General features: G+C 38.6%; 1 protein-coding gene across 1 annotated transcript in view; it reads left to right on the top strand.

The window, feature by feature from the left end:
• The window catches only part of SGPP2 (sphingosine-1-phosphate phosphatase 2), a 78,548-nt gene extending 63,241 nt beyond the window's left edge, over positions 1-15,307 (top strand). The window contains exons 3-5 of the mRNA XM_038415480.2: positions 519-692; positions 3,878-3,967; positions 14,194-15,307. Coding sequence (XP_038271408.1) covers positions 519-692; positions 3,878-3,967; positions 14,194-14,736 — 807 coding nt within the window. The 3' untranslated portion in view covers positions 14,737-15,307. The remainder of the gene's footprint in view (positions 1-518; positions 693-3,877; positions 3,968-14,193) is intronic.
• Positions 15,308-15,872: the final 565 nt, after the last annotated feature.

Below are 15,872 nucleotides of genomic sequence, written 5' to 3'. Positions count from 1 at the left end.
GGAATTAATCCTTGCGGAGAACCAGTGTTTAATTTTTTTTAAGTGTACATTTCAAAGATGAAACCTGATAATTTCATGGACCTGAAAAATATGTAATAAGGAAGTCTCTAATCTGCCTGTTTGCTCAGAGTTGAGTGGTTGTGAATGGAGGAGGAGAAACCTTTACATTTAAAATAAATGTTTAATAATGTGTTAGTGGTGAGGAAACAAATGCTGGAGGATGGGAACCACTTGTTTCAAACTGTGATTTGCTTATCCATGTTGTACCTCTTCTGAGTAACATCCTTCTGATCCCAGATCTGATCCAGTAAAACTGCTGCTCCTCTCATGTGCCAGTATAATGAAGTACTCTTTAGTTATTCAGGGGATAAATTCTGATATCATACTAATGGATTTTACACTATATGCTGTAATAGTTGCCCACATAGCTGAGACTGAAATTAGGCCTTTGGGTGAGTGGAGTGAGAATTCCCTCGCCTTAACAGGTTTAGCTAATTGTGTGCTCTGTTTTCCCCCAGATTGCTATGTACATAGGCCAAGTTACTAAGGACATCCTGAAGTGGCCTCGTCCTCATTCACCTCCTGTTGTGAAGCTGGAAATGAGAGCAGAATATGGAATGCCATCCACCCATGCCATGGCAGCTACATCCATTTCCTTCACATTTTGTATTGCAACAATAAACCAAAACAAGGTAGGGAGGAACAAGCATGTGTCTGATCCCATTGAACTGCAGCAAGCATGAAAAGGTCCAATGCTTTTACCCACCAATACTTCCATCATTACTCACTCCTACCTTCCATTGTTGTAGTGGGTTAATACTAGATATGACAAGAAGTGTTGTAGAAAATTTTCCAACTCATCTGGGATGGCACTAGCTCAGTGTCATTGTTGGATTTTGTTACTGTGTTAAGCTTCAGGGAAATGTTCTGTGTTTTTACTAGGTACTGACCACTGCATCGCGCGGAAGGAACTCTTCACAACAGTCATAGTATGAAGTATGCCTTATATTGTACAGTTACAGTGAACTAGTTACACTGGAGCAGTTGCAGAATAGTGTTTTAAGAGAGCTCAGCATTGCACATGAGGAACTGCGAAGTCCCATGGACAGCAAATGGGCTCTCTACTGCCATTGACAATGATAATGGCGGGTGCAGAAGAAATATTTTTGTGAAATTCCTCTAAAAATTTAATCTCTTTAATGGTCCTGTTGCATTTTTCAAATTGATATTAAAATATTTTATAATGTATTTTGGAAAATATTACCAAGACCTGATGGGCAAGTCACACTGTCCAGTTCACTGCACACTCACTATTATTGTGGGCTACTCAGAGAATCCTCATCAAAAAGACTCCTTGGGAAAGTCAGGTTTGAAGATTCAGGCTGTGCGTAGATTTTCCTCTTCTTGTTACCATCTATTGACAAGAACTAGAGAAACTCACTTGAATAGTGCTTAATGAGGGTGTACAATCAATGTGAGTGTGAGGCATAACGTCTTTCTTTCTTGCTCTATTGAGGACAATCTTAGTATAGTGACCCAATTGGCAAAGCTGCAGAACACCTGCAGATTCCATTAATTTCCAGGGGGTGTGCAAGCTCAGCACCTTAGAAAAGCAGGCCATGTGCTACTGTTCTTTAAAAATGAAGAAACTGTCGCAAATTTAGGACTACTTAGAACTTCACATTTGCCACTATAGTATATAACATGGCTACAAGGAGTTCATAATGACAGCATGCCTAGAGCTCTGGTCTTACTCCTGCTAAACCAGGGTTGGGCAATAATTTTCACAGGGGGGCCCACTCTATGAATTGTGGTAAGTCGTCATGGGCGTCATTTCTACTATATTAATGGAGAGGGTGCAGAGTCTGGGTGCAGGAGGGAGCTCTGGGCTGGTACAGAGTGTTGGGTTGCAGGAGAGGGTGAGGGGTGTGGGCTCTGGGAGGGAGTTTAGTGCAGGAAGGGGCACCGAGCTGGGCAGGGGATTGGAGTGCAGGGTCTGGGAGGGAGTTTGGGTGCAGGAGGGGGTTCTGACCACGGGCAGGGGAGTGGGGTGCAGGAGGGGGTGCAAGGTGCAGGTTCTGACCAGGAGGCACTTACCACATGCGGCTCCTGGCCGGCGGCACAGCAGGGCTCAGGCAGGCTGCCTGCATGCTATGGCCCCATGCCACTCCCAGAAGCAGCTGCGGCTGGCTGCTGCGGGAATGTCTCTGTGCACCCCTTGGGGAGAGGGGGCAGCGGGTCTCCATGCACTGCCCAGGCCCGGTTTCTGGGCAATGGGAGCTGTGAGAACAGTGCTGGGGGTGGGGGCAGCGTGTAGAGTTGCCTCCCTCCCCATCAGGGGCACGCAGAGATGTGCCAGCAGCAGCCAGCCACTTCCAGGAGCGGCGTGGGGCCGTGGCAGGCAGGCAGCCTGCCTGAGCACCTCGCTGCGCCACGGGACTTTTAGTGGCCCGGACTCGGAGATCGCGAGGAGGCAGAAGGGGCTGAACAGAAATGTTAGTCATGGCAGGCTGGACAGAAATGTTAGACAGGCTGGATCCAGCCCAGCGGCCATATTTTGCCCACCCCTGTGCTAAGCCCTACTACTGGAACTAAAGGAAAACTTCTTTATCTGTTAGCAGTACCGGGCCAAGGCACCCAGTTAGGCAGTTCTGACCCTGCCCAGCAGAGGACAGCAGTACACATCCATACTACTTTATTCATTACAGTACTTTATTTTCACCCATATATAAATTTGTGCACTAATATTGCAACCTACATTTTCTGAAGAGCTGTATTGTACTTACTGTAAAATATAGACCACCATAAAACAATTTTTAAAATGGTTTCTATTAGAAAAATATCTGCTGGTACATTCCTTTGATGTCATCTAGAGCTGCAATTGATCTTTAGTAATCCTTCATCAATAATAGATTATTTATCTGTACCAGCCCCTAAACTGTGTGAGGAGGAGAGAATAAATTGGGAATACTCTATTTAGTATTCTAAATCTGAGGCTCAGGAAAATGAAGGGAAAACAGCATTAAAGGGAGTCAGATCAGTTTGTGCAGTCACAGATCAAGCTTTCCAGAGGAATGTCTTGGATACAACATTTACTGGGGGGCCACATAAGTAGATTGTCAAATGTACAGCTCTGCAAAAGCATTTCTGACCTGACCTACAATCACCCCATACCATTCATCCAGTCATTGCACTCTACTGAGTCAATTGTGCCAATCAAGTGATGATTTTTGTTATACAGACAAATGTCCGCTTGGAGCTAAGATGAGGCCATCAGATTCATTTTCATGGATGACCTAAGCCAGGACTTGAATGAAGGGGTGAAAGGCTAATACATTAACCTAGTTCTCTATCAAGTATTTCTCCCCTCTCTGTAATCTGAAAATACTTTACCAAATCATTTAAAATAGTTGATTCCATGTTGGTAAGGCCATTCTGAGAAAGAATAAAATGAATAAACCTTATATAAGCCCTAGATGACAAAAGAAAGTTTGATATTACCGTTAGACTGCTATAATAACTGGATTACAGTTTTAGGCTAGCCATCCCCCCCATTAAGAAAAAAAAAATCTACAGGTGCCATATCATTCATGCCATCATTAGGCCTAGCTTCCAGTGGGGAAAATGGAATCTTAAGACCTTCCACAGGCTACAGGTAATAAAGTAGCTTTCAGCATGATACAGTGCTGCCAACATTCAACCTGAGATACCTGAATGCATAACTCTGATACACATTAGCTCTCTGGAACATTAGAACTCAAGAGCTGATTCTAGATTACCATGTGGGTGATGGCCATTGGATAATTTATTTTAGGTACTGACAGACAATATATGTACTTAATCTGAATGCTGGTAACATTTCTCTTTCTTTCTACAGTACCCACTTGTTCTAGGACTTATGGCAGCATTTGTATTTTCTACCCTGGTGAGTCTCAGCAGACTTTACACTGGAATGCACACTGTACTGGTAAGGATAAAGATATACTGTCCTTCTGTCTGTGTTATTTTACTGGCAGCCATCCACTTAGTATCTAAGCACATCTTATGAGAAAAAAAAACAATTTCTGGCTTCCTTCCCTACCAACCAGAGGGAAAGTTGGAATTTTTTATGTAAAAATATATTTTAAAAGGTATTTTTTAGATACACACAGATCTAGGTGTGTGAAATAGTATTGCAGTGATAGTGCATAAATGGTACTTATAGGAACAGTAGGACAAAAAGGTGGATTGGCATTTCTCTCTGAATGTGGAAAGACAAGTGGTTATTTTAACTGCTAGCGATTTCCATATTGTTGGTCCTGCTCCCATGAAGCTCTGTCTCCCATGGTCATAAGCTACTTTCTGTTGATTAACAGTTTGACCAAGTAGAAGGTGGCTGTAGACTAGGCCAATAGCTAGTACTTCTGGAGGAGTGCCAGCGCTAGTCACTGTGGTTATCCCATGCACAAAGCATTGTGAACTTCAACTTAAAAACTTTCCTAAATGCATTTCTCAAACACAATCATTAAAAATCCAGGAAATTGTTAGTTAGTCCACCCAAACCAACCTCACTGTGCATACCTTCCCCCAAAACACACTCTCCAGCACCACAAGAAACTTCCTTTGAATTCCAATACCTAACCGACCGTAATACACACATCTGGTTTCTCATAAATCACACACAAATGCACAACCTGAATTCTGACCACATGCTTTTTCATGTACAAATGACTCATACATTTTCCTCTCGGGAGATATCTGAATGTAGCTGAATTTGGGGTTAAACTTGTGTATTTGAGTGCATTTGAAAAACTGGATGTTTGCACTTTGGCTGATAAATATGTAACTGAAAAAAAGAGTGTGTTATGCAGCTGAGGAGCCTGGTGGAGTGTTGGATATTAGAGTGTTTGGGTAAAAAGGCAGGTGAGATGAGGTTGGTGTAAATGTGAATCTCCATTTAATTGTTGATGTCCTGGACATTCAGTGATTGCATTGATAGGAAATGTACTTAAGCAAGGTAACAGTATTGTGTGTGTGGTAGTTTCACTATTGCATTCCAGAACTACTAAGTAGGGAGTGATTTAGTCAGGAGGTAAATGTAATGTGCTGAAGTGCCAAATCAGTGAGGCATGCTGGACATTTACTTCTGTTTCTCCAGTGCAGGCAGAACTCAGTTAAATCAGTTTGTGTATGTGGAGCTAAGTTAGGTTATGACATATGGGGAATAGCACTTTTCTGTTAAGTACACATCTCAATGTAAACCTTAATTAAGGAAAAAGAAAAGGAGTACTTGTGGCACCTTAGAGACTAACAAATTTATTAGAGCATAAGCTTTCGTGAGCTACAGCTCACTCGAAAGCTTATGCTCTAATAAATTTGTTAGTCTCTAAGGTGCCACAAGTACTCCTTTTCTTTTTGCGAATACAGACTAACACGGCTGCTACTCTGAAACCTTAATTAAGGAGTCATTAGTGGCCTCCATAATAACAGGAAGCTTTATGGTAATTGGTATGTAGTTAGCAGAGATGTTCAGCACTTTCCTAAATATGAAATTCAGTGAATGAAAAACATTTTCAACTTACATAATACATCATTAATAGTACATGAAGAAATATTGTATTAGTTGTAATGAAGTATATTCTAAATTATGAATAAAGGAATTGTATTAGTTGTAATGAAGACATAAATTTGATGCATTGTAAAATAAATAAATAAATAAAATTCCTAATAAAATGGTGGTTGTCCATGAGATATGGCCTGACCTTTCCTTCCAACCTTACTGGATCAAAACAATGTCTTAAAAAAAGAGAGGATGTCTCCAGTCTAGATTTAACTGGTGACCCTAAGTCAATCAGTAAAAATTCTTAGCATATTTCCGTTGGTGTTCCATGATAATGAAAGAGACTTTTCTAAATTCAGATAGAGTTTGGGATAAAGAAGAAAAAGCCCTTTGTGCCTATCTCAGATTGCCTCTAACCCCCAACTCCTTAGTTTAATAGCAAGAAACATATTTCCGTAGAATCTTCATCTTAAAAAATGGCATGGTAGTGAGTGGAATTGAGGAAATAATTCACATAGAATAATTATTTCATAAATATAACCTCTTTCTGTTCACAAACTAGCCATGTGCAATTTAAGATTCTTCTGGGATAATGAGTAAAATATTGAGAACAATTTGCCAAATTTCTATGAATAACTGTGTCTGAAAACTACTCCTCAAGTGGTTCAGTGCAATTATTCAGTATTCAAAATCCAGGTTTGGACACAAGTCTCATTATATGCTCATCAGGAAGCAGAAACAATCATTCTTAGAATCGGGTTTCTGGTACAAATGATCACATCTGAGCTCAGTTTAGTCCCTTCAAAGGTGTTGTCCACCTAAATTTCTCACTAGACTATTGATGGAAAGCTAATACTGAAAGTGCATGAACACATCTGTAGGAAATGATTTTCTTCAAGCAAATATTCACATAAAACATGCCAATTCACTGAGGTTTACTGAATTTCTCAAATTTAGCAAGTGAATGAACACATGTAATTTACAAAAATTAGCAAGACTATTGCAACACAGCATTTCATAGAATCATAGAATATCAGGGTTGGAAGGGACCTCAAGAGGTCATCTAGTCCAACCCCCTGCTCAAAGCAGGACCAATCCCCAATTTTTGCCCCAGATCTCTAAAATGCCCCCTCAAGGATTGAACTCACAACCCTGGGTTTAGCAGGCCAATGCTCAAACCACTGAGATTTACTTGGTTTCTTTGAGTTTTAATAATAGCACACAATGTAATAAATGCATTGTAGTATAGGCTGTAAAAGTAAGGAAATCTAAGGTCTGATGTAAACTTGCAGTTTTACTGGTAGAAGTATTTTGGTTAGGAGCATGGTGGTTTGTGTGTGTGTTTTATTTTATTGAAATAGTTATACCTTTAAAAGGACTAATGTGGATTCCATTATGGTGACTTACGCCAGTATAGTCCCATACAGTATGGGAATAGCTATAGTGGTGTAAAAGCATCTTTTTACTAATAACTGAATTTACACTCTAGGGGATTGTACTGCTTTAACTAGTATAATTAACTGGAGTAGCTTGTTAGTGTAGAGAAGCCCTAACTAATATGCATAGGTGCTGGAATTAGGGGTGCTGGAGGTGCTGCTGCACCTCCTGGCTTGAAATGATTTCCATCATATACAGGGTTTAAGTTTGATTCAATGGCCCTCCGCACCCTCACTATACAAATTGTTCCAGCACCCCTACTATTATGAGAATCTTCTACAACATCTGCTAATAATGAACCTTGGTTGAGAAGTGGGGAGATGCCACTCATTTGAGGGATTGCAAGTTATAGGGTGTGAAGAACTAGCAAAGTGGGAATTAGTGACGTTCTGTATGTAAATCAGAGAAACTGTCACTCAAAGGCACAACCAAACTCTTGATTAACTTTTGAGGCAGAGATTCCGTAATTAGGAGGACGTTTTTAAAGGCATAAAGGGCAATTAGGTGCTCCAATCAAAAGTCAATGGGAGTCTGGGTCCTACCTCCAATGGTATCTATGAAAATCTCCCCCAGATTCTTTTCCTGAAAACTCTGAGCCAACTCCTGATATCCTTGATCACTTACTTCATTTGCAGAAGTGAGGCAAACAGGACTTGGTGCACTGTCTAAAGATCAGTAGAATGGGTGTGGGGGCGGGGACAAAATTCATCTACATCTACTAGGATTTGAAAACTATGCATGCTGACTTTCATTTGTGGGACAGTATAACACAGAGGCATAAGGAATCACATCACAGACAACATTAAAAATACACAGTGGGAAGACTTTCATCCTTTTAACCCTTCAGTGCCAGCACTGTGAATTTTCTAATGCATTAAACTAACTCATTTTGCATTAGTGATCACAGCAGAGCTCAGTTTCCCCTTAACCGTAATGCACACATTCCTGTCTCCAAGAAGCTACATGAGATGGTAGAAGCAGACAGTCGCTTGAGAGCAACATTTACTCTTGCAACAGGTTATGAATACTGCAGTTCACAATGTATACAGCCATGATTTAAAAAGCAATAATATCTTATACTACGCTAAATATTGTCCAGTATATAAGGAAAAGTCTAAAGGTAATTTGTTATTTTATTCTGAAAAAGTTTCCTCTGAAAACAAAGTAAATAATTTGTGTAAGAAATATAGATCGAAGATTGATGCATTTATTGCTGATTATACAATTACAAAGACATATAAAAGAGCAGATTATGTTCTGTAATACGCATCCCACAATATGCACCTATATTCTCTGTTACATCTTGGTTTTTTCCCCCAATAGCACCATTAATCCTGAAGGGATTTTCAATGGTTTACAAACTGACATACAAACTATTTATCAGGGTCATTTCACCCACCGTGGAAAGGTCGTCCAATATTTGTATGTAGCAAATATTATTCAACAGTTTGGGACAAGCAGTGTGGTAGAATATCATATCCAAACAAAACAATCAGAGGAATTAAAGTAAGCAAAAGAATACCCAAGATGAAATAGGATTAGTTTTCTTGAGACATGGGTCTCCTCGCAAGATAGACCGGAAAAAGAGCTCTGTGTAAGCTCAACAGCTAGTCTCACTCCCCCCAATAGAAGTTGGCTCAGTAAAAAAAAAATCAAAATAGTAATAAACATCTTTTTATATACAATGTTGAGCTTTTAGAGAATGTATATTTGAATGATAAGCTTCACTTGTTTATTGCTCATATTTAGAAGAAATTCCTGTTGACTCTAGGTAACATTTTCAAAAGCACCTACACGATTTAGGAGCATAAGGTCCATTTTCAAAAATGACTTAAGGACTTAGAAACCTTTCAGTGAGTCTTGGGCTCCAGGTGCTTAAAATTTTTTTTACTCAGTATTATTAGCCTTTGGGATCAAGATTTAAAACTGTCTCTGTTAACACAGAAAAATCATGTAAAAGTTAAGATCTCTATAATCATTGTAGAGGGAGTTCAGTCTTGTCTGTCATGCAGCAATTGTGTGTGTGTGTGCGCACGCACATGCGCATGTAGGTAAATCTCAGGTCAGTCATACAAAATTAAACACACCAAAAATGTATACTGGAAGAAAATACATCTGGTATATGCACTATCGTACAGCACACCAAATTATTTCAGTCCAAATTTTTTTTAATCCAGTTTCCCATAAGAAACAAAACTTTTATTCCATTACGAAATGACTGACATAATAAAAATGTGCACAAAGGAAAACTTTAACTAATCAACACAGTAAATAGAGGTTCTCTGTTCAGGAGTTATTATCCAAATGTAAGTAGTCTTTAGTGATCATATAGTGTAGGTAGCAAAATAGGTATTAACTGGAAAGAGAAGCTATTCATATGCAAAACGGATGAATTTTACATATGCTTATTTCCACGAAGGCTGAGTCCTTCCTTTTTACATTGTATTCTTTAAGAATTAATGAATCTCTGACTTCACATAGCAGCAATGAAATCAACATTCAGATTTACAAAGGTATTCCTTGAAGTCACCACTAAGGATTTGGGGGAGAAATGTACCTTGGAAAGTATAAGAAGCTTTTTGGATTTAAGTGTGCTAATAAACCTTAATATTTGCAGTTTAGGTAGCTAATTAGCTAATTAAAGACAGTCTGGATTAATGAAGAGCCATAAACAGGTGCATAACTTTTCTCCTTGCATCTCATTGATCTTTAAACTTAGATTTCTTTTCCATGGTGTTTCACCCAGCTTGATGCTGATCAAATATGGCATTGGTATAGGCACATTTCTAAATAAAAGAGTGCTCTGAACAGAATGACCAGCATCTGAATGCAGAAATTGAATTCAGTATTCCTCATTATTTTTAGAGGAACCAATTAAACCTTTTTCCATCAGCACCTTCCTCTCAGCCCCTGAAATCTTGTATCTGGGATCACTTTCTGTGTAGTGTTAACTGTTGACAAATAAAGACAAAAATAAATTGCATTTACTCATAAAAGAAAAACTACAAGTAAAATGAATGTAGGAGGAAAAGGTGAAGGAGAATTAAGATTTCTATAGCCATCCTTTAAAGCCACATCATAGCCTCTCTTTTTGGTGGGGGATGGAAGGAAGGGAAGTTTATTCACTGCAAATGTTTTACAGATTTTTGTATGGCATGAATGCTGCCAAAGTCAATACCACATTAGGCCCTTCCCCACTTCCCATGTATCTATTGTTCAGATTAGGCTTGCACCACTGTAGGTTGCAGTTAGTGCATATATAGTTATCTGAGTAGGAAAGCTCTGTCTGAAATAACCCCGTGTTCCAAATGAGTAAATAATATTCTCTTGGTTAGGTTTATGAGTTTGGTTAATTAGACAATGCAACATCAGCCAGTATTTCTGAGTTTATCCACCACCTTCTACTAGCAAAGCACCAAAGCACCAGCTTTAGAGCAGAGATTTGCACCCTAATGTGACTAAATGGCTCAGAAAGAGGTGTGTTTATTACCCTGCAGAAAGTCATTGCATGTTTACCAGACAAGTACTATGACTAATCATTCCCTGTGCAGACACTACTGAACAAAGAAAAGGAGTACTTGTGGCACCTTATAGACTAACAAATTTATTTGAGCATAAATAAATTTGTAACTCACGAAAGCTTATGCTCAAATAAATTTGTTAGTCTATAAGGTGCCACAAGTACTCCTTTTCTTTTTGCGAATACAGACTAACACGGCTGCTACTCTGAAACCTGTCATTATGCAAGACACTACTGAGACTCTCTGAGCCCAGGCAAGCTAGACTCACTCAGACCTTACATAATTTTCTTGTAATTGTAATGCTAATCTTAATGGAAACTGGTACTGAGCATATACAAAAATGATTCTTTGAATAATTTTTTTTTTAAATTTCAAATTTGCTTGGAACCTAGCACGTGAAAATTCTCAGCATCTAAAATTCACCCATGTTTGAGTTATGTGCTTGTCACAAAATATTTCTGGGGAAAAAAAAATCCAGCCTTGATGATTCTAAATGGAGTTTGCTCAAAAACAATTCACCTATGGGCTATGACCAAGCATAGAAATTTTCAGTTGTAAAGAACTTTTCAGAAAGTTATGATCTTGTGAAACCAGGGAATTTTTAGTATTTACTTGACTAGCGCTTTTGCAGTATTACACTGAGTCTGCTATTTATGCAGGTCCTTCAGCTAGATAATGATAATAAAAGAGTATTTATGAGGAAAATAATCTTTGTATTGCTTTTGACCTTTCTACCTGCAGCGGGTTGCAAAACTTCAGTAAGAGTGTTTGTCACAGAGTAGCATGTGTCTCCTTTCCCAGTATCACTGTGGACAACAGTTTTATAAAAGTCCTCAAAGCAGCTTATTTATTTCAGTTAATAAATTAGGTTTTAACCTCCATGGTCTTGCCTCAGGCAATTAACTAACAATCCAGACTTCAATTACTACTTTAAGAAGAGTTCTTATGCATTGTTATTGCCTAAAGGAGCCTGTGCCCAGCCAAACTAGAGAAATGCATCATTTAAATATTTTATATTGTCTCATATCTCTGCAGTTGTTTCCTCCCTCAAATTTAATATAAAGTTTCTGTTGTTAAAGGAATCATATAACCTTTCTCCTGCTTGTGCAAAAGAAGAAATCATAATCCTGTTGCCATGGAATGAAACTAGCTTTGGGATTATGGGTGGGGAAAGGTTTGAATTAATAGAAATCGGCTGTTTAAACTTGTTTTAATAGAGATCCTGAAACTAAGTCATGCAAATAGTTTCTCCCATTTAATTAATTATCAGAAGTTAACTGGCTCTCAAAAAACAAGTGTACAAGGGGGCAGGGTGGATTTGATTTAGATCAAATTGATTTAAATCATGGTTTAAATCACTAATTAGGAAGACTCAATTTAATCATGGTTTTCTACATAAAAGTGCATTCTTGTTGGTTGTTATAACCTTAATACATATTCTTCACAACTCAGAGATAGATGTAGGTTTCATTTTTAGAAGCTACACGCTATATGTTTTTAAACAGTGATTTATTTTGAAAACTTTTCAGATTAGTTTTACAGCTGTATCCGAAAATGAATGATTGGTTATTTCATTTACCAATGGTAATTGAAGAAGATAGTTCACCTCCCAATGACTTCATAAATATCTCCAATTCAACAGGTTAATCATTAATATTTGGAGGATTTTCTTGCCATGCTGTATTAGGAGGAAAACATCACGAGACAGACATTTAAATTGTTTTATTTAACTAAAATAACGTTAAGTATTCTGAATTTTTTCCTTCAACGGCAAACATATAATATTTTAACAAAACAAGCACATCTCTCGCTTCTCACATCTGTATCCAGGCTTCTCCTTGTCCAGATCTATTCTGCCCCTAATAATCTTCTATTCATTGAACTTTTTGAAACTTTGCACTTTTAGAGAGAGGTAAGGGATTGACTCTGCGTACACAAATTTGCAGAGGAGCAATAGAGTTGAGGTCTGTTATTTCTCACCTCTCTATATTATTTATTTATTTAAAACATGTTTGCTGTTAACAAGCATTTACCTCTGGAGACACAAATCCATAGTCTGAGAACTGCAAAACTAAGCATTTCTGATGGCATCTTCTAGATTGAGCACTGAATGCCATTGGGTAGATAGAAACATTTAGCTAAATAATCTATACAGAAGCCTGTGGAACCCCATAAGATTGGGTCCCCTAATCCATGGAACTCATTTACAAAACTTTTCTTAAACATTACATGAATATATTGTCTCATACTATAGAATTAGAATTTATGATCCCTATTCCCTGATGAGATATCTTTCAGCTATAATGTATCTTAATTAAAACTATCTTTAGATAAAGTGCTTTTTGAGGGAAAAAACAATCAAAAATCGGATTTTTTATTTTTTAAAAATTATTGATTTTTATCCACCCTGACAGTGGGTAAAATCTTGCTTATCCTACTCAGGAGGAAAAAATCCTCTCTGAAGTCAAGAGGAATACTCACATGTGTGAGACAAGAAGGATCAGGGCCAATGTATACTTTGTTTTGTCTCTCATAAATCTGTGTATCTAATCTGTGTTTATACATCCACTCTTCAGCATAGGATCTTGACTCTGGCTACAAAACACTACATTTAACAATGAATTAAGCCTGAAAGAGGGACACTCATTTAGCTAATATATTCCTTTGCTCAGGGAAAGGTTTCTTTCATATCTAAAGAAATGGGACTTCAAATGTGCATTGAATGTGGCCAACCTGGTTCAACCTGATGACCTATAGCAGTGTTCTAGAATGTAGGGCCTGCAAAGCTCTGCTCACTGAGTACATTGGCCCTGTATAGCGCTTCTCCGATCTCCCTTGTTTAAAAAGCAGCGTGCAAACCAACGGGCTTTGTTGTGTCAATGTCTGAAGTGTGCTAAAAGAGTCCAGAATAACAATGTTAAATGCAGTGTTGTTAAATCATGGAGTAACTGAAAAATTTTAATTAACAGAAAGTAAACTCAGAAAATAATTGCTGATGACTATCAGAAGTTAAGATGATGGCGTGTTACACAGTGGAGATCAGAAATGTCTATTAAAAACATATAGGATGGCAGGTTAGCTCAGTACTTAGGGTATGAATTTGGAAGTCAGCAGTTTTGACTTCAGCCAATACTGAAATGCTACAGTTTATCATTGGGCAATAAGTGAAAAACACTAGCCAACTAACACTGCAGAGGGAATTTGGGTAGATAGAATCTTTATGTGGCAGGATAAAAGATCTGTTTTGCTATATAAAGTCTTATGAAGCACCGAGGGAATTGCAGCCAGTCGGATCACATTTTTAGCTGAACACTCTGTTACTTCTCTTTTTGGCAAGTAATTCATTATTAGTGCACTGGACTGGTGTGGGGAAGGGGAAGGAGGAGGAAGGACAGGATACATGTTCATTTGAAAAAATAAGATACTTGATGCTATGAATGTTCCTGTTTCTCACTATATTAATGCTTTACTTCATAGTTAATTGTATTTTTTGGGGAAAAAACCATAGCATGTTCAATCTTAGAGTATACATTTAAAAAATAAAAGATAAATTTAAATGTAAAAAGACTGCATCTTCCTAATTTACTCCCCACTTTTGAACTGAAAAATTGGCTTGATAGTCTGATAACCTGTTTATACTTCCATGTTTTAACAAGTTTATTTTTGTTTTGTTTTTTTTAATTCCCATGTTTACAGGATGTGATTGGTGGAACTCTGATTTCAGCTGTGTTAATTGCACTCACATATCCTGCATGGGATATCATAGACCACTTGATGTTAACTAGTCCATTCTGCCCTATACTTTCTATAGTTGTGCCTTTTCTCCTATGTTACAACTATCCCAAACTAGAGGATTACAGCCCTACCCGAGCAGACACAACTACTGTCCTTGGAGCAGGAGCTGGAGCAGCCATAGGATTCTGGTTAAATAACCTATATGCAGCACCAAACTATCCCAACGAAAGTCTTCTCCTCAGCCTTCCTCCAATCAGTGAGATGATGATGGTGGTGCTGGCAAAGTTCTTAGTAGGGATTTTTATTCTTTTGGTTACACGTTATTTCATCAAAGGCATAGCCCTCCGTGTGTTGTGTTCTAGATACCAGGTTTCTGTCAACGATCTAGAAGCCAGACGACGACTGGAAATAGAAGTGCCCTACAAATTTATAACATATTCTTCTGTTGGCTTCAGTGCTACAGTGCTTGTACCATTATTGCATGAGTTATTAGGATTAATATGAGTGTGGTGCATTGTTAGAAATAATTTATGGCAAAACCACGTTAGAGATGCAAAAAAATTTACACAAAGGTAAAGATTTGACCAAAAGGTGTGTTGTGCCTTTCTGCACTGGTGTAAAATACCTACTATTGAATATCCCAGGGAATCACTGAATGTAAATAATTTAAGAATAGAAATTACTGGCTACCCAGCTACAGATCTATGATCCAGGTGGTTCGTATGACGAATACAAAAATAAGAACTCCTGTTTATATGGCTTTTGTTTACCTTCCAGAAAGTTAGCATGTGCTACAATGTAAGTGTTGTGTTACTCAGGGTTCAGCCTCAGTACTTCACTCCTCTGTTTTGGAAACATCACGCAGGTGATGCTCACATGGTTGGAGATATGGTAGGTTTACCTCACTGCATCCTGCAATCCCTGCTGATCTCCCACACTTCAAGTAAGGGATTCTGTTTTATTCATGCCATGTAGGGTGTAGCAGATGCAAGAGAGCAATTCTGCTGCAGGGACAGAACCAGCTCCACAGTGATCAGGAATTGGGGTTAGTGTAAATGCTACTATTAAGGGGGGGGGACGCGTGCACGTGTGGGCAGCAGGGTTAAGGAGGCCTCATGTGGGGAAGAAGCTACCAATCTGGTATTAAAGCAGGGGTTCTCAAACTGAGGGTCGGGACCCCTCAGGGGACTGCAAGCTGCTAGCCTCCATCCTAAACCCTGCTTTGTCTCCAGCATTTATAATGGTGTTAAATATATAAAAAAAGTGTTTTTAATTTATAAGGGGAGTCGCACTTGGAGGCTTGCTATTTGAAAGGGGTCACCAGTACGAAAGTTTGAGAACCACTGTATTAAAGCTTCACTCTCCAGCCTATCAATGCTCAATATTGTGTTCTCCCAGGTAATTGGGCAGCCAAAGGAAGAAGTTGCTGAGGGGGGCAAATCCACAGGGAAGATAGCAGGAAATTAGAAGTGATCAGAAAGAATTAAACCTGGCTAAGTGAGTGGTTAGCCAAAACCAAAATGGCTGGAAATGATGTAGGGCCTGATGATGCCATGAAGCTGCACTTTAAAACTGGCATAGATTCAGTGGAAGTGTCCTGCTGACTAATATGTCAGGCTCTCTGAATAGATGCCCTTGGG

Source organism: Dermochelys coriacea, chromosome 9, assembly GCF_009764565.3.
Source record: "Dermochelys coriacea isolate rDerCor1 chromosome 9, rDerCor1.pri.v4, whole genome shotgun sequence".
Lineage (NCBI taxonomy): Eukaryota > Metazoa > Chordata > Testudines > Dermochelyidae > Dermochelys > Dermochelys coriacea.
Note: the sequence above shows the minus strand (reverse complement) of the source record. Positions and strands in the feature narration are given on the sequence as shown.